This window comes from Dipteris shenzhenensis, chromosome 6 (assembly GCF_047967505.1).
Source record: "Dipteris shenzhenensis isolate YYH24624 ecotype China chromosome 6, Dip_SZ_1.0, whole genome shotgun sequence".
Lineage (NCBI taxonomy): Eukaryota > Viridiplantae > Streptophyta > Polypodiopsida > Gleicheniales > Dipteridaceae > Dipteris > Dipteris shenzhenensis.
The window spans coordinates 1,730,529-1,750,052 of record NC_141601.1 but is presented as its reverse complement, the minus strand read 5'-3'; the positions used below and the strand labels follow the sequence as shown (position 1 = coordinate 1,750,052).

The following is a 19,524-nucleotide window of genomic DNA, read 5'->3' as shown; positions in this document are numbered from 1 at the left end:
AGCAGGGCACTGCCAAGGGACCCTGCGCGGCCAAGGCAGCAGGGCGCTGCCAAGGGAGCAGGGCGCGACCAAGGGGAAGGGCGTTGCCAAGGGCTGGGTGAAGGCGACGGGCGGTGGCGGGCAGCAGCAGACGGGAGCTCCTCCAAGCGATAAATCTTCAGTGTCTAATGAGTCTATTTAGCATTGCCTATGGGACTACAGACATACAAGGATCATTTTGAAGGGGATTGCTAGACTATTGAGCACCTTTATGCATCCTCCTTTCTTCATGACCTATGGCTCGGTAGCATGGCTCTCTCTTTTTGGGGCCTCAAGTGTTCTACGAGGCACATGACTCTTATTGGGCTCTTTCAATTCGACGACATTTGGTCGAGTAGGTTTTGGACTTTCTGTACAGACCTTCGCATGTATCTGTGGATACTTCATGGGAGATTTTGGAGAGCATATCCGTGGGGCATATTTGAAGATCTAGTTATACAGAGACTTCGGATGGTTCCTAGGTCTACCCTGTGCACACATTGGCTAGTATGTGGATGGACATGGTACACTTTGGTAGCTATTTGGGGGACTATGATGGGGTCTTCATAAGAAACCTCTACCAAGAGAAATATTTTCTTGAGGGAGTGGAGTGGCTCCCCATTCTTTTTGGAAGCCCCCCCAGGGTTGAGGTGGCACTATCAGCCTCAACCTTGGTTATTTTCTTGCTCTATTACAGAAGCTTGATTTTTCCATATGGATTTATTTTCTCATGTGTCCCATGATGTATTTCTCCACTGAGCTTTCCTCTTGGAGTTTCTTTTATATTTAATAGAAGTCTCTGTTTTTCCCTTTAAAAAAAGAAAGCCCAAGAGTGAATCTCAAGGTTGAAATACATCATGCAAGACAGAGAAATAAAATGCCTTTAGTGGGCAAAAAACATTTTATCATTGTGTGTGAGATTCTTGTAAACGTTGCAACCAATTTCCAATAGTGAAATTCGAGGGCTCTTGTGAGCCTCCCTCCCTCCCTCCTGCAGCCTCTACCTCCCTATCCTCCTCCGCTTTTCCCCTCGCCCTCGCCCCCCCCTCACCCTCGCCGTATCCCCCTCGCCCTCGCCGCTCACCCCCACCCCTCGCCTCATCCCGCCTCCTCGCCCTCACCCCTCGCCCCTCCGTCCCGCCGCCCCTCGCCTCACCTCCCGCCTCGCCCCTCGCCCTCACCACCCCGCCCCTCGCCTCGCCCTCACCTCGCCCCTCCGCCACCCTCGCCTCACCCCTCCGCCCGTCCCTCGCCTCACCCCTCGCCTCGCCCTCTCCGCCCCGCCCCCGCCCCTCCGCCCCTTCCCCGCCCGCCCTTTCGCCCCGCCTCTCGCCCCTCACCCCCCCCGCCCTTCCGCCCCGCATCTCGCCCCTCACCCCCCCCCCCTCCACCCTCGCTCTTCCCCCCTTTCGCCCCTCCGCCCCTCCGCCCTCCGCCCTCGCTCCTCGCCCTCGCCCCTTCCTCCCCCGCCCTCCGCCCTCGCCTCCGCCGCTGTCCCTCCCTCGCCTTCGACCTCCGTCCTCCGCTCTCGCCTCCGACATCCGCCTTCCGCCCCCTTCCGCCTCCGCCCCCGCCTTCGCCTCCGCTTCCCCCGCCCGCCTCGATTCGTCTCGCCTCGTCCTCTTCCGTCACACCCAGGCTCCATCCTTCGTCTATCCCCCCCTTTTTGGTGGCAGCCTCTTCTCCATCGGAGGTCTCGCAGTTTGTCTTGACGGTATGGCGGCTCACTGCCCGGAACCGGAGGTCCAGCCGGACCCTCCCTCTCCAGATGCCTACCGTTTGATCTTGACAGAGCAACAGTCAACAGGTGGCCAATGACTTTGCCCTTACTTCCGTCTATGGCAGAGTCATTGGACACTCTCCCTCCAGATCAGCCATCAGGGACTGGCTCCAGTCCACTCTCATGTTAGAGGACAACCACATCGAGGAGGTGGCCCTTATGGGAAGGGGCATCTTCTGGCTTAAACTCTCCACTGCGAAAGCTGCGAGCAACCTGATAGCTGGTTCCCCCACATCTGTGGACGGAAAGATCATCATGATAGTCCCTTGGTACCGTGGATTCAGCGCAGCGGACTTTGATGCTCGTTTCCGCATACCTCGCCACCCAGTGACGCTAGTTTTCCCAGGCCTTGCTGCTAAGCTGCGACCGATAGTCAGGGACCTGGGTTCCCACTTTGGTTGGGTGATGCATGACACTTTCGTCGACGCGGTTACGGCGGCAGGAGCTCCCCGAGTCCGTGTGGCTGTGGCAGACCCTGCGACTCTTCCTGCAGTGATTGAGATCGTGACAGATGCTGGCAGCATTACTCAGAGCATGGTAGTCACAGGACAGCCAGGCCAGTGCCTGAGGTGTCATGGCTTTGGGCACCTGGCTGCTGCTTGTCCACGCTTCTCCAGCTCCTCTCGGCCCCCCCCACCCCCCCCCCCTCCGCCCCCTCCCCCCCCCTCCGGGCAGCCACGTCAGGAGGAGCAGAGGCAGCCGGAGTCCGGTCCTGAGGTGGCTGGCGGCTGGACTGAGGTTAGAAGGAAAAGAGGAAAGAATAAGAAGATTTCTGACAAAGGCAAGGAGGCAGAGGTTACCCAACCCGCAGCAGAGCCTCAGAGACCTGATAGGCAGCCGCCCCAGGGTCCTGGGAGAGCTTCTTCTCGACTGTAGCCCGCCCTCCGCAGCCTCAAGTCCCCCTCTCTTCCGCTCCCCAGCCCCCTCCCTCTTAGCCGCAGCCCCCTCCCCAGCCGCAGCCCCCTCGTCCCGACCCGCAGCATCAGCCCCCGCCTCTTCCTCTTCAGCTCCCTCCTCTTCCTACTCAGCCCCATTCCCAGTTTCAGCCCCAGTCCCCCTCCCCCGCCCTTCTCAGCTCTCCTGCAGTGTCAGCTGCACCGATGGCTCCTCAACCGCGAGCAGCCCCCTCTCCCCCTCCTCCACCCCCACCGCTAGTCGCCTCCGTGGAGTCTGAGTTGCCGACCCCTCAGCCTCCTTCCCCTTCCCCACCCCAGGCAGGGCACCCCGAGTCTACACCACCCCTGGAGCAGTCTTCCCTGTCCGCTAGCCCGACCCCCTCAGTTGCAGACTCTGGCGGGCCTCAGCTTCAGGAGAGAGAGCTTCCTCGCGACTTCTACAGATCTGGTCCCTGGGATTACTTGGATGTGGCCGACCTCGGGACCTTCCCTGCTTGCCTCGACATCAGTATCTTCCTGCTCCGTAAAGGGGCGGATGGGAAGATCGCAGCCTTGGCCCCGAGGGATGGCCCTAGCTTTGCTTTCACCTTTCTCAGCGACGGCACCGAGACTTGGACAGACGACTCGGTCTGGGAGGCTCTCAGAGAGCAGATGCACGCTCAGATTTGCTCCTGGATAGGCCCGTCAGGTGGACAACTTCTCGAGACTCAGTGGTCCGAGGGTGACATGCGCCTGCGGTGGCGTTGCGCCGCCAAGCGCTTCAGATTGATTGTGATCCTTAGGCCCTCTCTGTCGTGGCCCCTTCCCCAGGATGTCAGAGCCTGGACTCCTCAGAAACTCCGAGCCTTCTACGGGATGACTACCTCAGAGATCTCGAGTTGGCTCGAGAAAGCGTTTGTCCATGGCACTAAAGGCCTCACGCCTTTGCTAAAAGTTTTGAAGAACGGGCAGGACGACCCCGCCTCCCCCTCCAAACCCTCTCAAAAGCGTCAGCGCCTTCATTCTGGAATGCCAGCTTCTTCATCGACATCAGCTGCGAGCAGACAGTTGTTCGCAGCCTACCAGTCCTCACCATGAGCTTACACCTTGTCTCCTGGAACGTGAACGGGTTTCATTCTTCTGGCACCCGTGGTCCTAGGAAGCTCATCTTGAGACAAGAACTTCAGCCAGCAGTGATTGGTCGCTTGGATTTACTCTTGCTCCAGGAGCATAAGCTTTCAGTGGCCCATTCCCATAGCTGCGGGAAGATCCTCCCTGGGCGCTCTCACACTTATTGGGAGCCCTCGATCAGTGCACAGGGGAGGAGTGGCGGTGTCTGTACTTCCGTTTGCGAGTCGATTGCCCAGGGAGTTTTTGGTCATGGTACATTGATCCCAGGTTGATCCCAGGCCGTGCACTTTGGGTTGGCCTAGAGTTGGAGGGCTCCAAAATAGGAATCCTCAACATCTATGCACCCACAGACCTCCGATGCAGAGCCACTTTCTGGAGGACACTCACAGAGATTCTCCCAGACATGGATTCATGGATTGTTGGAGGTGACTTCAACAATCTGGAGACTTTGGAGGACCAGCAGGGCAGAGGACCAGAGTTTACAGGTATAGCTCAGGCAGAGCAGTCCGCTTGGGACTCCTTTATCTTCGCGACAGGAGGTAGGGACAGCTGGAGAGACCCGCGTCCTTCCGCCGATGGCACGGGAGCTTGGACTTCTCTTGGGGCTTCTGCAGGGAAGGAGGCAGACTCCTGGAGAGACTGGACAGATTTTATGTCAGTGATTGGGCCATCAGCAGAGGTGGTCAGGTGGGTATAGTGCCAGGGACGACACTCTCCGACCACGCGCCTGTGCTCTTATCACTAGACTCGGCAGCTCAGTCCCTTCCTCCCCGTTCGTGCAGGATTCCTGATTCCATTTTCTCTAGGGAGGAGGTGCGCGCAGTAGTATTGATAGCCTTTGGGACAGAGATTGGAGCGAGTGCGTGGATCTGGTAGAGTCGGTGGCTCAGGCTTTGCAGGAGTCCAGCCAGATTTGCCAGCTCGCAGCCCTTCAGGTTCGCCAGGAGTGGTGGGGCAGAGAGAGAGCTCTTCGTAGGGACCTCGCCTCCATTCAGCGACTCCAGCAAGCAGCTCCGGGTTCGGAGGAGCTTCGGATCCAGGCCCTTCGTGCCAGAGCCCTTCTTGAGGAGACCCTCCAGCGCCGCTCAGAGTTTTCTTATCACGCCTCCCTCTCCTACTGGGCTCAGAAGGGTGACCGGATGAGCAGAGAGTTCTTCAGGACGCATGGCCAGAGGGCAGCAGGTGATCAGCTCCGGAGTCTTAGGACAGTGCAGGGGCACATTGTTACTGATCCGAAAGAGGTCTTGGGGTTGGCTACCGATTTCTACAGGACTCTTTTTCAGCAGGAGCAGCTTGCCCCTTGCACTAGACGTTCCCGCGAGGAGGTGTGGAGGCATATTCCCCCCCTTGTGCAGCCCAGCATGCAGGCGACATTGATGGCACCGTTCACTACTGTTGAGATGCAGGAGGCCTTGATGGCCATCGATGGGCAGAAATGCCCTGGCGAGGATGGGCTCTCTCGCGCTTTCTTCACCTCTTTCTGGGATCAGATCCATCAGCCCCTCCTAGCAGCCCTACAGAGGATTTTCAGCAGCGGACATATGCCAGAGAGCCTCTCTTCGGGATTGATTTGCCTCATCCCGAAGGGAGGAGACCGACAAGAGATCCGTCAGTGGCGCCCGATCACTCTCCTCACCACTGCCTACAAAATCCTTGCCAAGATGATCAGCGCCAGAGTTCGGCCTCTACTTCCTGACCTCATTCATGACACTCAGACAGGCTTTGTCCAGGATCGCAGTATCCTGGATAATGTCTTCACCTTCTCAGAGGCGGTGGAGTGGGCTCAGCACAGTGGGTCGCACTTAGCCATCCTACTTCTCGACTTTGAGAAGGCCTACGATCGAGTGGACTGGCCATTCTTGGAAGGTACTTTGGAGAGACTAGGATTTCCAGCAGGATGGATTCAGGGTATCTCAGCGCTTCACAGGACAGCTTCCAGCAGGGTCATGATCAGCGGCAGGATGGGAGAGCGATTTCCTCTAGAGAGATCAGTGCGTCAGGGTTGCCCTCTCGCTCCTTACCTGTTTCTCTTCTTCGCTGAGGCGATGACATACTACCTTTGGGCGAGGTCGACCGGGATTCGGGGTATTCACCTTCCCGTCAGGGAGGATACGGAGCTCCTGGACTCGGAGTATGCAGATGACACAGCACTGTATGTTCAGGATGATGAGATGATGCTGGAGAGGGTGAGACTGGCCTTAGAGGTCTTCTGCTCGGCAGCTGGTGCGAAAATCAACTGGAACAAATCAGTTGGTTTTCTCACAAACCCTGAGGCATGCTCACAGTGGGGGAGATTTTTGGGTTTCAGATGGATCCCGCGGGGACAGACAGCCAGATATCTCGGCTTTCAGGTCGGCCTGGACATCACGCCAGCTCAGCAGTTTCTCCCGGTGCTAGATTCCATTCAACGGAAGCTGGCTTTCTGGAGCACTGCTAAGCTCTCTCTTGCAGGACGTGCTCTTGTAGTCAACCAGGTTCTCCTGGCCACGGCCTGGTTTGTGGCCTCCTGTTGGTGCTTCTCGAGAGCCAGTGTGGCTCAGCTCAGGAGGTTGGTTCGGAATTTCCTGTGGTCTGGGGGGGATGGCCTCAGAGATACCAGAGCCAGGGTAGCCTGGCAGACAGTCATTCTTCTGCAGGCTGAGGGTGGCTTGGGGGTCATTGATCCTGAGCTTCAGAGTCAGGCCCTGTTGGGCAAGTTAGTTATCCGCGGTTTGACCCCGGGGGGGCAGACGTGGAAGATGTTACTTCAGCAGGGGATCGGTTCTTGCGTCCCGCGCCGAGGTGGTGAGTGGCTACCGTCCCTTCGGTGGATCTTCACCTCTGCACCGCTCACTCACCCCCGCTCCCCGCTCATTCGTAGCCTGCTCTTGGTTTGGAGGCGACTCCGTCTCAGTCTCATCCAGTCCCCTCCTAGCTGTCAGGAGGAGATCGACCGCCAGCCGCTCATCTGGAACGATTAGGTCAGAGATGTCATGGGCCTTCAGTTGGGGGAGAGGTCACATATCATGTGGGACAGTTGGATGCGGGGGCCAGCCTGGTCCCTTTGAGTTTGGAGGGACACTTACAGACACTTGGAGGCCGCTGCTCTAGCGGCCGCAGCTGGAGGTGTTCGTGGAGCTCAGGCGAGACGCACAGAGATAGACAGAGCAATTCCTACTGGTTGGCTGGCTCCACCTGAGATTCAGATCCTCATGCCTGGGGATGACCGCTGGCTTGGACAGTTCACCCCCCGTGGCATCCCACTGGTGGTTGCAGGCCGGTTGGACGACACCTCTGTTTCCTTCTTCGCGGTTTCGGGGGACGGCCGACTCAGGAGAGAAGGTGTGCTCATCGACCCCTTTCTCCCGTGGCAGAGGGTTCGGGTTGTAGGCCTCGTGGGGAAGGTTTGGTGGACAGATCCTAGTATAGAGCAGGATCAGCTGCAGTTATGGCGACTCTGGCTTTGGGAGGGGCGGGCCTTGTCAGAGCTTGATTGGGAGCTTGATTGGGACCCAGGTGAGTGGAGATGGCCAGAGGTTGCGGCAGGCCAGGGGCCAACCCCTTTCTTCGCTTACAGCACGACATTGGGCAGGAGAGTTCTTGGGAGGATGCAGAGCCGCCCGCCCACCCAGCGGCCCAGTTGGTATGCTCAGGGTATCTCCAGGTTATTTTTGCAGGCCTTGTGGGAGAGCTGGCGGCCACGGAAGATTTCCTACTTCCTTTGGCTACTCGCCCACAAGGGTCTTCCAGTGGGGAGCTGGTTGCGGCAGGTTGGTCAAGATGGACTTTGTCAGATCTGTCATGAGGACGAGGAGTCACCAAAACACTGCCTGTGGAGTTGCACTCGCGCCCAGGAAGTGTGGGGGTGGACCTTCGGGATCCTTACTCGCGCAGCACCGGAGCTAGGTTTGATCACTTGGGGCGCGTTCTGCTGGAGCAGCACCACACCTGGCTTTCATCAGTTGTTCGAGGCAGGCCCGCAGGACCCCATGTTCCTTATCACACAGGGGACTTGGGGGCCGCTAGAGGGCATTCCGCCGCACCTGGCAGAGGCTGACACAGGATCTCAGGAGAGGCAGCTAGTCTGGGAGATTATTAGCAGCATCGCTGGATGGCACATTTGGACTTCGCGCTACGCGCAGATACTCGGTGGCACCTCTCTTTCGACTGCCCAGGTCATGACCGACATCTGGAGTGAGATTATACACACACTCAGAGGCCAGTGGGACCAGATACAGGGAGATTCCCGGGCTGGCCGGGAGAAGCGGAGACGATTCCTCCGTGATTGGGATACTCAGGGCCTCTTCTTCGCGCATACTTCTCAGGGCCTTCAGTGGCGCTATTCACCACCTCTCTGGCTATTCATTCACACTCGCCTGATCCCTCCGTGAGAGAGAGCTTTCTGTTTCCGTTTTGAGCTGCGTCCGATTTGTGAACACAGCCCCGTCAGTTGCAAAACTGACCTCTTGTATCTTGTTTTCGAAGCAATATAATCAGCACTGTTTTTTCGGAAAAAAAAATTTTTCAATAGTGATAACGTTCTTGATCATCTTGGAAAAGCCAGCTTAGATTTAATCGTTACACCTTCTTGAAAAACTTAAGATTTGCCACTCTTTTTGCCTGTAAGGATGGAAAATTTTGTGTCTGAGTTTTATTGTACTGGAATACATTAATTCTCTTGTTTCAAAGATGAACTACTGATTTTTTCTGGAAAACAGGTAAATGCTCTGATTATTGTTGACGTACATGCAAGAGATATTATCGACACTTTTGTTCGTGATAGCATTCTTGATCATCGAGAATTCGCTTGGGAAAGCCAGCTTAGATTTTACTGGGACAGGGCAATCGATGATATCATAATAAGGTGATATCATAATAAGGTCCATATTGGAAAATGATTGGTAACCATGATGTGTCTTGCTTTTTGAGTGGCTGTTCCGGATCAAAATCCCATATCATATTTGAAGAGGAAAAATAAATAAATCCACTTTATTTTGGCAGTCTGTCTTAAAGTTTATCTTTTTTAGAACATACCCCTTATTCGAGGCTTCTTGCAGGCAATGCACCGGAGCATTCCAGTTTGGATATGAATACATGGGTCTGAATGGAAGGCTTGTTATTACATCATTAACAGATCGTTGCTATATGACTCTGACCACAGCTCTAACATACCGGCTTGGAGGGGCTCCTGCAGGACCTGCAGGGACAGGGAAAACAGAGACTGTTAAAGATCTTGCAAAATCAATGGCATTGCTGTGTGTTGTATTTAACTGTGGTGATGGTCTTGATTACAAAGTATGTTATTTCTTTGCTAAACTTTCAAATGCAATAAGATCTATATATTTTATGAAATGGTGGATTATTTACATCCGTTTCTATATTCTGCACTGGTATGGTCAGTATTGATGCAGATTCGAGGCTCATCGAGATCTTTGATGCCTGGGATATTGTGGCATTGCTTGGCCAAACAAAGACAATTTTCCAAGACTTTTTTTTAAATATTGTAGACACATACAATGATATGGTGGTGTAGCATAGACTAGGACTTACTCTATTTTCTAGTTTTGTACTTGGGTACTATAAATACCAAGTACTTGTACTTTCATTTCATCAAACATTCTATTAGAGTTTTTGTGTGACCACATTCTTGCTCACTTGTATTCACAAACATCTCCTTTTGTTCCTTAATGTGGTATCAGAGCCACACTCACTAGTACCCGGTTCCTGCCTTGCTTCTTGTCACCAAGCAAGTTCACTCGTGTCTGTGTGTACTCTTACTGCTTTGCCTTCTGCCATTCTTGTGGCATTCTCGGGAATATTTGTTCTTAGATTTGGAGCATCTTGGTCACCATTCTTGTGGGCATTAGTGAGCATCTTTGTAGAGGAAAAGACAGCTTGTTTTTTTGCTCAAAAGCGACCCGTCTTTTGCTCAAAGACAGCTCGTTTTTGCTGTTTTGGGGGCGTCTTTGTGAAGGAAATATTTGCTTACTATTGTGGGGACGTTGCTACTATTGGTTGTCCTAAAAACGACCTCATTTGGAGCTCGTTTTTGAAAAACTAACCTTTTTTCAAGAGCTGTTGCTGACTGCCCTTATTCAGCCTGATTTCCAGCTCGTTTTTGTGGTGAAACGACCTACTTGAAGAGTGTTTCTGGCTGCCTATCAAAATGCCTATGTTCTTGATCTTTTACAACTCGCTTTTGTGAAGCAACGAGCAAAGTTTGACCTCAAATAGCTTGATTTTGACTTGCATATCAGGCAAAGGTTGGCTAAAAGTGAATGCCTTCATTGGATGCCTATTGAGCAAGGTTTGGCTTCAGATTTTATGCCTTTGGCTGATGCATTTTGAGCCATTGTTTGGTTGAGATTGAGGATTGTTGTGGGCATAGGTATTATTGCTTGTATTGCCTTTGTATCCCGGAAGGGATTGTGGCTTTGTGAAGGCATTTTTGGGCATATTTTGCTACTTTTATAAAGCTTACTGCCAGTCTCCATACAGCAATCTGTATAGGTTCTCTTTGAGGATATTGGTGTGCTCAGAGGCACACATTTGTACTCAAGGAGCATTTTCAATTTGATTGCAGTGGGTGATGCCATAGTGCAGTCTGTTTCTCTTTGAGCAATCAGTTAATGCGATACTTGCAGTGATTGCACAGAGCAGTCAAAGGCACTTTCCTTTCAGTTGCATTTGCTTTGTAAGTGCATTTGCAGTCAGTGTTTGTTCTGCAGTCAATATATCTCAGTTAGAGAGCTTTGGGATTATGATGACCGAAGGAGATAAGTTGGAAGGAACCAACTATGCCTTGTGGTCTTTATGCTCAAGAACATTTTGCAAGAACATATGGGAGCGTCCACATTGAGAACACCAACTGCTGTGCTCTCAATCTGAAAAATAACATAGCATGCCCTGCTCTCCACTAGTGTACCCTCTTGGGTGATATCTGGGGCCCACCTAGCTGAAACTGAGATACAAACTCCTCCCCTCGTACCATCCGCTGGGCTCCAATATGTCCGGCTCTGTCCTCTGAGTAAGGATCTACATCTGTCAATCCTGTCCTAGGAGAGCTTATGCTCCTGGATAAGCACAATGTCTGGAGGGGACCCTGAGGAAATAAATCGAAGGGAGTCCCTAAGCAGCTGCAATCTAGGAACTCCCGATCTACGACCATTTGCATCTGAAATAAATCTGCGGCCGTTCAGTCCTCTCACGTTCCAAGAAATGATGGACAGCCTAGACATCGGATGGAAGTGAGGGGATGCCAGTGGCAGCGGCACAAATGACTCTCTCTGACGGCGCAATCCAAAGTCGGTCTCTGATCAGGCTCCAGATCTGCCCCAACTCATGTAAAATGGCTCCATCCAAGGGAATAATACTCTGACGCGAACTGAGGAGCTGAAAGTCAAACCAACCAACACTCCTGGGCAAATCAAAGTCTCCCTGAACCTCAAAGAACAGAAACAGAAAGGCCCTTCCTCCGAAGCCAGGTCGAAGAGTCCTAGGGCAAGAATGAATCTGCGAGCCGACAATACGGTGAACTAATGAAAACTGAGTCATGCTCAAAAGCTGTCTCTCAATCTCGCTGTCAAGAAGCTCAGCTAACCAGCTTTCGCTCCCCCGAGAATGGAAGCTGCCTGCGGAGAAACGAAGAATGTGCCCCTCTCTAGACACAGTTTTTGCTCGTTTTAATGAAGCAACGAGCAAAGTTTGACCTCAAATAGCTTGATTTTGACTTGCATATCTAGGCTTTCAGGTTGGCATTGAGGTGTCCCCGACGCAACAGTTTGCCCCAGTTCTTGAGAGTATCCGGAGAAAGCTAGCCTACTGAAGTACGGCTAGACTCTCTTTGGCCGGAAGAGCGCTGGTACTCAACCAGGTTCTACTAGCGACTATGTGGTATGTTGTGTCATGTTGGTGCTTTCATGCTGACTCGATGCGTCAGGTGAGGAGATTGCTTCGGAACTTTCTGTGGAGTGGTGGTGATGGTTCTGAGGACACTAGGGCCAGAGTTTCATGGGATACTATCACTTTACCTTTCTCGCAGGGAGGACTTGGGGTTCTTGATCCGGAGATGCAGAGCAGAGCCCTTTTAGTCAAACTTCTTGTTAGAGGTTTGACTCCAGGAGATCAGCCGTGGAAATAGTTCCTGCTGCATGGGATTCACCAGTGCACCCCCAGAGCAGCAGGTCAGTGGGCAGGTAGAGTCAGTTGGATCTTCCTGACGGACCAGCATTCTCAGCCTTCCTCACCACTTGTGAAAAGGCTTGTTCAGATTTGGGATCATTTTCGACAGCACCTCATCAGAGCAATTCCCTCCTCCAGAGAGGAAATTGCCCGACAGCCACTTTACCATAACCCCCTAGTTCGGTACCAGGGATCTTCCCTTGGTATAGAACTTAGGACTCCCTTAGCCAGATGGCATGCTCAAGGGGTTGTGACAATTGGAGATTGGTTCAGGGAAGGTGTGGAGATGTCAGAGGAGGTGATTAGAGATAGACATGGGCCACTTGGACAGATTGCTGCCACCAGATTACTGATCATGAGAGCTATTCCTCAGGAGTGGAGGGATGTACTTACAGATCCAGCCTATATTGATCCCATTTCTACTTGGTCAGGTTGTTTTAGTGAGGCTGGGCTATGTATTGGAGTTCGCTTAGGACCGGCACCGTTTGTTTATTTTGAGACGGACTCCTCTCACAGATTGTATCCCACTCAGCCCCTGGATCGTCAGGAGCTTCGTTGGCAGAGAGTCAGGGTCATTGGTTGCCTGGGTAAGGAATGGGCCACAGATCCTTCCAGCTTGACCATTGCAGAGGATATTAGATGGAGACTTTGGATTTTCCAAGGTCGACCTCTTGCGGAGCTTGACTGAGACCCAGGTGAGTGGGCATGGCCAGCTCCGGTGGCAGGCATTCGTCCTCTTTCTTTCTTCCAGTACTCGACGAGGGCAGGTTACAGGCTCCAGCAGAGAGACTCTCATCACATTCCATCTGCCTCCCAGCATTGGCACGCACAGGGACTTACTGCAAAGCTCTTGCTGAGCTACTGGACTCACTTTTGGGGCATCAGTAGAGCCAGGAATGTCTCCTACTTTCTTTGGCTCACTATACATAGGGGCATACCTGTGGGTACTTGGCTCCAGCAGATGGGTAGACCCTCCTTGTGTAGGCATTGTCAGCTTGCAGAGGAATCTAGCAAGCACTGTTTATGGAGTTGCACCAGCTCTAGAGTGGTATGGACATGTATCTTCAGTTGTTCTCATATGTCACATCTGAGTCCTTTCTGATGACGTGGGGCGCTGTTCTTTGGGGGAGAGGATCTGGAGCCTTTACTCTCTTTGAGTCAGAGCCAGGAGACCTTGATTTCTTCATGCAGCGTCGCCAGAGACGGGGTCCCATGGAGACCAGCATCATGGAGCCGCAGGATTTACTTTTGGTACCGGTACCAGCACAGGATTCCATGCCTACTTCAGCTGCAGGGTCAGCCTGGGAGGTGATTTCCAGCATTACCCTATGGCGGATATGGTGTTTGCGATGTTCTTTTGTCCTTGGGAACCATTTATGCACGGAGGCTGATACTCTCGCTTCCATTTGGGCAGAGATTATCTTCACTCTTAGGAGTCAGTGGGAGCGGTATACAAGCACCTCTTTGGCAGCTCGTGGGAGACTTATATCCTTCATGAGGACATGGGACTGCTCTTTATTTTTTCACTTGACCCCTTTTGGGATGTCGTGGCATTTTAGACCACCTCCATGGCTTTTTTGCCACATTGTTGAGGCTAGGGATAGAGTACTTTCTCTCCCACCTGTTGTATGATTTGTTTTGAATGGAATATATCACTCTTTTATTTAAGAACGTATGGGATATTGTGAGTGGTGATGAGACTAGGCCTATTGTATCTAGTACTAGCTCATCCTCCACCGCCACTTCTGCTACTCTTACCATTAACACTTCTACTACTTCTACTGTTACTCCATCTCTGACACTATTGGAGGAGCAGAAGAAGTTAGACCGTAGAAATGCCCAGGCTTTATTCTTGATTGCCTCAGCAGTATGATGAAGAGGCACATTATGACAACCATTAAGTCTTGCACAAATGCAAAGGATGCATGGGAAAAGTTGGCAAACATGTATCATGTCAAGAATGAGGCAGGGGTCATTGCATTGACCAATAAGCTCAAGGAGCTTTCCATGTAAGAAGGTCAGACAATCACATAGCACATTGCAAACATCACTGATCTCAGAGATCAGCTAGCAAGTGTTGATGAGGAAATAGAGAACAATAAATTAGTCTCTATCACTCTCAACAACTTGGCTCCCTCTTATGGCACATTTGTTACCTCTTTGACTATTATGCTTAGGGCACAGCCCCTCTCTCATTTGATGAGCTAGTTGGATTGTTGTTACAAGAAGAGGAATGGTCCTTCAATTTTGCCCATTCCTCCCGTCAAGGTGAGCAAGCACTTGCCACCCAAGGAAAGGGCAAATTTCAGCAAAGGGGAGTTCGTTTTCAAAAAAAGAACAGCCATACATATCAGCCCTAGAATGAGAGGAATGCAAGTACAAATGCAACTCAAGGTCCTAAGGTAAAGAAGGGTAGATGCAATTATTGTAAACAGCCAGGTCATTTTATTGCAGAGTGTCAGAAAAGGATTGCTAATGAGAAGAAAAGCCAAGGCACAAGCAGTAATTTTGTTGCACCAACTGAAAATGCAAATGCTCCACCACAGGCACACTATGCACAAGAGGACAAAGATTTTGTGTTTGCTGGACAGCTTTGATGCCAGGGGGATTCTAGTGCATATGCTTAGTCTATTGATGTTTCTTTTGCTGCCATTGATAAAAGGTATTTGGATAGTGGTGCTACTAAAGGTATTTGGATAGTGGTGCTACTAAGCACATGACTCCTAGAAAGGAGTGGTTTGAAGAAATCTCACATGTTTATGGCACATAGGTTACATGTACAAATGATGCATCGCAGGACATCAAAGGAGTGGGAGATGTTCCCATCCTTTTGGATTCAGGCAAGAAAAGATACATCCATGATGTTTGGTATGTCCCAGATTTGAGAAAAATTTAAATTTCAGTTTCTTCTATTGAACATGATTAGCACATGCTTGTTGAGTTTCAAGGTGATCCATGTAAGATCAAGGATCCTAAGAAAGGGTATGACGTTGTGGCACCAGGTACTTATGAGAAAGGGCTATACAAGCTTGATGTTCAGCGCTATGTTCAGCATACTTTGACTGTCTCATTTGCTTTTGCAAGTGATTTATGGCATGCCAGTTTACGGAAAGTAAGGGATTCAGGCTCTATGATCCAAAAACAAGAAAGATCATAATCAGCAGAGATGTTGCCTTTGCTGAAGATGAATGCATGTAGCCAACCAATGTAAATTTGCCACCTTATGATGATGTGTCTTTGGATATCATTCAGTTTTTGGATGATGAGATGGGTTCTCCAAGGATACTCCTTCTTCCTCTCATACTTCAGCTACTTTGCCACATATTGAGGGTGCTTCTCCCTCAAATGTTCTAGATGTGCAGCCAGCTAGTGGGGAAGGACAACCCAAGGTTTGTAGAGTTAGTTAAACAAAGGATGCAACTCCAAGTGGTACAACTAGCGGTACAACCGATAAATCCATTCCAAAATGGGCAAGGTTGACCATTCAGGATGCTAATGATCAACTTACTTTGGGGAGAACCAGGGCAAGCACAAAAAGCGGTCATGGAAAGGTCAATTTTGCAATGATGACCTCCGTTATAGAAGCTGAAATTGAGCCTCAAAGTTTTGAGGATGCACAAGGACATCCTTCATGGCAGAAGGCCATGGAATCTGAAATTAGGTCCATCGAAAAGAATGCCACATGGGATTTGGTTCATGCACCCATTGGTAAAAATATTGTGGGCACCAAATGGATCTATAAGATCAAGTATCATTCAGATGGTGTTGTGGAAAAATATAAGGTCCGTCTTGTTGCCAAGGGGTATGCTCAAGAAGAGGGAATTGACTATGAGGAGACTTTTGATCCGGTAGCCAAAATGACTACCATCCCTTGTGTCATTTCTCTTGCTGCAAATTATAGTTGGCCATTCTATCAGATGGACCTTCAGACTGCCTTTTTGAATGGAGATCTACTACAGCAACCCCAAGGACAAGAGCACAAGGTGTGCAAGCTTAGAAAAGCTTTATATGGGTTTAAAACAAGCACCTCATGCATGGTATCACAAGCCAGAGAGGGAGGGTGAGGAGGGGGGGCAGCTGGTGGGAGAGGAGATGCGGGAGAGGGAGGGGCTGAGGGAGAGGGAGAGGGAGGGGAGGGGCTGGGGGAGAGGGAGGGGCCGAGGGAGAGGGGGGGCAGCAAGGGTCGGGAAGGAGCAACAGCTCACTCGAGCAGGAGAGCTTTCTTTTTTTTTTTTTTCAAGAAAGAGACTTCTGTTAAGTAAGAGAAAAAACCTGCGAGAGCAAGCTCAAAGTGGAATACATCATGTATCCATGAGGATAAATAAACCGCCTCAAAGTGAGGTGGAAAACAACCAAGGCTGAGGCTGAAAGTGCCATCTCAACCCTGTAAGAGTCTCAGAGAAGAAAGGAGAATCCTTCCATTCCCTGAAGAAAGAAGCCCTTCTAGCTGAGGCTGCACGAGAGTGTCCCTAGATGCTCATCCATACAGCCATCAAAGTATGTATGATGTCTGTCCAGATACTAGCCAATGTGTGCGAGGGATGAACCTGAATTCCCTCCAATGCCTCTGTGCATCTGGCTCTCCAGATATGCCAGGCTGCTATGCTCGCCAATATCTCCCAAGAGGTATCCATAGAGGCATATACTGCTGCAAAAGGAAGGTGTGGTACCACATCCAAAGAACATGACTCAACCTGATGATGTTGAATCGAAATAGCCCAAAAAGAGTCACGTCTCTCATAAAAGACCTGAGGCCCAGTAAGATAAAGCCAAGCCACTGAACAGCATGTCATAAAGAATGGGGAGTGCACAAAGTGACTGAAAATCCTGGCTACCCCCATCCAAATCATCCTTGCCTGTCGGCAATCCCATAAGCAATGCTGAATCGTCTCTAAAGCAGAGAGGCAACGAGGGCAAGTAGGGTCGGCTCCGAATCTGGATCTCCAAAGGTTCACTGCAATCCCATCATGGATAGAAAGCCAAAAGAAACAAAAAAAGAAAAGGAGCAAGGGGGCATCCCTGACGGATTGATATGGAAATCTGAAATCTCTCACCCCTTACCCCACCAATAAGCACTTGACTGTGGGCTGATCTATACAAAGAGGAAACACCTCTGATCCAAGCATCTGTAAAGCTAAAACGTATGCCTGGAAACAGCCAGGATCTCAACTCCCCGGAACACGAGTCAAACAGTCCTGGAGAGGGCCCTAAAACTGCCTAACCTGAAGCAAGGGAGGGGGGGCGGGCAAACTGCAATCGAGAGGACCTGAAAGGCGGCCAGCAGGCTAAAGGGGGGGCGAAAAAAAAAAAAAGGGGCTTAAGGGGGACACTGCCTAGAATGCCTGCGCAGCCAAGGCAGTAGGCGACCTGGGCAGGGCGCTGCCAAAAGGCCTGCTCAGCCGAGGCAACAGGGCGCAGGGCAGCGGGATGCCGAGGCAGCAGGGCCAAGGTCGCAGGGCAGCGGGATGCTGAGGGAGCAGGACGCAGGGCACAGGACGCAGGGCCTAGACGCAGGGTGCAGGGGCGCAGGGCAGCAAGCCGCAAGGGCACAAGGCAAGGGCGTACGGGCACAGGGCAGTAGGGCGCAAGGGTGCAAGGCGTAGGGCCAAAGGGCGCAGGGCACAGGCGCAGGGCACAGGGCACGGCCGAGGCAGCAGGGCGCGAGGCGCGAGGCAGCAGGGCGCGAGGCAGCTAGAGAACGGGGGTGGGTGATGGTGAAAGCTAATGGCGGGTAGCAGCAGGCGGGGAGCTCCTCTCTCGATTCTTCTTGGTCTGCGTTTTTGAAAGTCCAAGGTCTTTAACTCTGTGTTTGTGAAAGGTGCATCAAGCAAAACATGCATATCCGGTTTAACCAACTTAGGGATGCTCTGCCAAATAACCTGTCTAGCATCCTTTCTATCCTGTGTGTCAGGATCTGCAGTAAGAAGGGCGGCATAGAAATCTGAAGCTATACGCATGACATCATCTGGATCTGTCTGTAAAACCCCGTGTGAGTCAATAAGCTGGGATACACTCTCTCTACTATGCCTAGGGCCAAGAGTAGAGAAAAAGTGTTTATTGACTCAGCCACCCATCTGTATCCAGAAGGACTCCCGTGCATGAAAGGCATACTTTGCTCTCTGATCAAGCAATGTCTGCTGATGAGCCCTTGCTGCAGCAAGGCGCTCCTGAATCCAAGCATCTGAAGGCCGTTTCTGCTCTTCGCTCTGCAAAGCTGCCAAGTGCTAGCGAATACCAATCTTACGTTTCCTCGTACTAGCAACCGAGTGGTAAAAGTTGCTAATACCAGAAAGGGCAGCAGCTACATGTGATGGAGATGGGAGGCTACCCACCCTGGACATGAGAAACCCATATCTGCAAGGCTGCCTCAGTAAGGTCCTCTATATACAAGGCATCCGGAATCCTGATGCTGGCAGACCGGCCTGTCAAGTGAGGCTCTGAGATAACCAGCACAACAGGAAAGTGGTATGAAGTGGAAACCCCAGCAAGCTTTCTCATGTAGTCCGCCTCGAAAATTTGAGTTGTAGCTTCAAAGTACTGTTTTGTGCCTTTAGTTTGCCTCTAGACCTTCCACTGCAGATGCATGTTCTAAGATTTAATTTTCAAATACATGCAACTTATTATGTTGCAAAGTACCTTGGTGTGTTGCAACTACCCTCCAGGGTCTCCATACCTAGGACTCAGCATCATCAATGATAACACAAAAGCCAATTTTTATGCAAAGTTCTCACCCATAACCAGCACAATAAGATTTTGTTTGTGATTTTGTACTCTTGAGCCTCTCTTAAATCCATCATTAAGCTGGTATAAAGTGGCTGGGTGCAGCCTCTGAAGTGGAAGAAAGTTTCTGCATTCATACAATGCTCTGAAAAATGGATTCTTAATGGAGAAGGTAATTGCCTTGTACATTATTTGCACAAAGACTTTATTCCCTGCTAATTTCCCTAGCCCAAATAATTTCCTCATTCATTCTCTAGTCCAATGTTATTTCAACCCAAAGCTCTTATATGAGAGCCGCACTTGCATTGAATTGTCCACTTGTAGTATAAGTCTCCACAACTTTTTCCTCTTAGCAATGAACAGTAGGTTTAAAGTCATAAAGTCAATAAACCGAATCTTGCCTTCTTATTGATAAAAGTGTTACGTGGATTTTGGTGCATGTAAAGTAAAGATTCATTTATATTGGGGAAAATTTTGTAATTTTCCAACTCGTATGTTACCTCTTATTGTGTGAAGGCAATGGGATCAATTTTCTCTGGGCTTGTTCAATGTGGTGCATGGGGATGCTTTGATGAATTCAATCGCATTGATGCAGAGGTATTGTCGGTGGTGTCTTCTCAGATTAAGCAGATCCAGGTGCTTTTATGTGCTCTATTTCTAATCATTGCTTGTTGAAATGGTTTAAGGATTTATTTTGTTGTTAATTTGAATAAATAATAGGAGAACATATATGCAGAGTCAATTAATTGGGAAACAATTTCTTGGCCATGCCCTAGTTGGGTTATGCTTTCTCATGTTTGCATGATGTATTCTTCCCTTGACCTTTGCTCTAGAAGTTTC

At 50.7% G+C, this 19,524-nt stretch overlaps 1 protein-coding gene across 1 annotated transcript in view; it reads left to right on the top strand.

Annotated features, from left to right (window-relative positions):
* Positions 1-19,524, top strand: part of LOC147900632 (dynein-1-alpha heavy chain, flagellar inner arm I1 complex-like) — a 714,561-nt gene that overhangs the window by 511,839 nt on the left and 183,198 nt on the right. Inside the window, exons 32-34 of the mRNA XM_087375690.1 lie at positions 8,502-8,647; positions 8,841-9,078; positions 19,201-19,320. Coding sequence (XP_087231816.1) covers positions 8,502-8,647; positions 8,841-9,078; positions 19,201-19,320 — 504 coding nt within the window. The remainder of the gene's footprint in view (positions 1-8,501; positions 8,648-8,840; positions 9,079-19,200; positions 19,321-19,524) is intronic.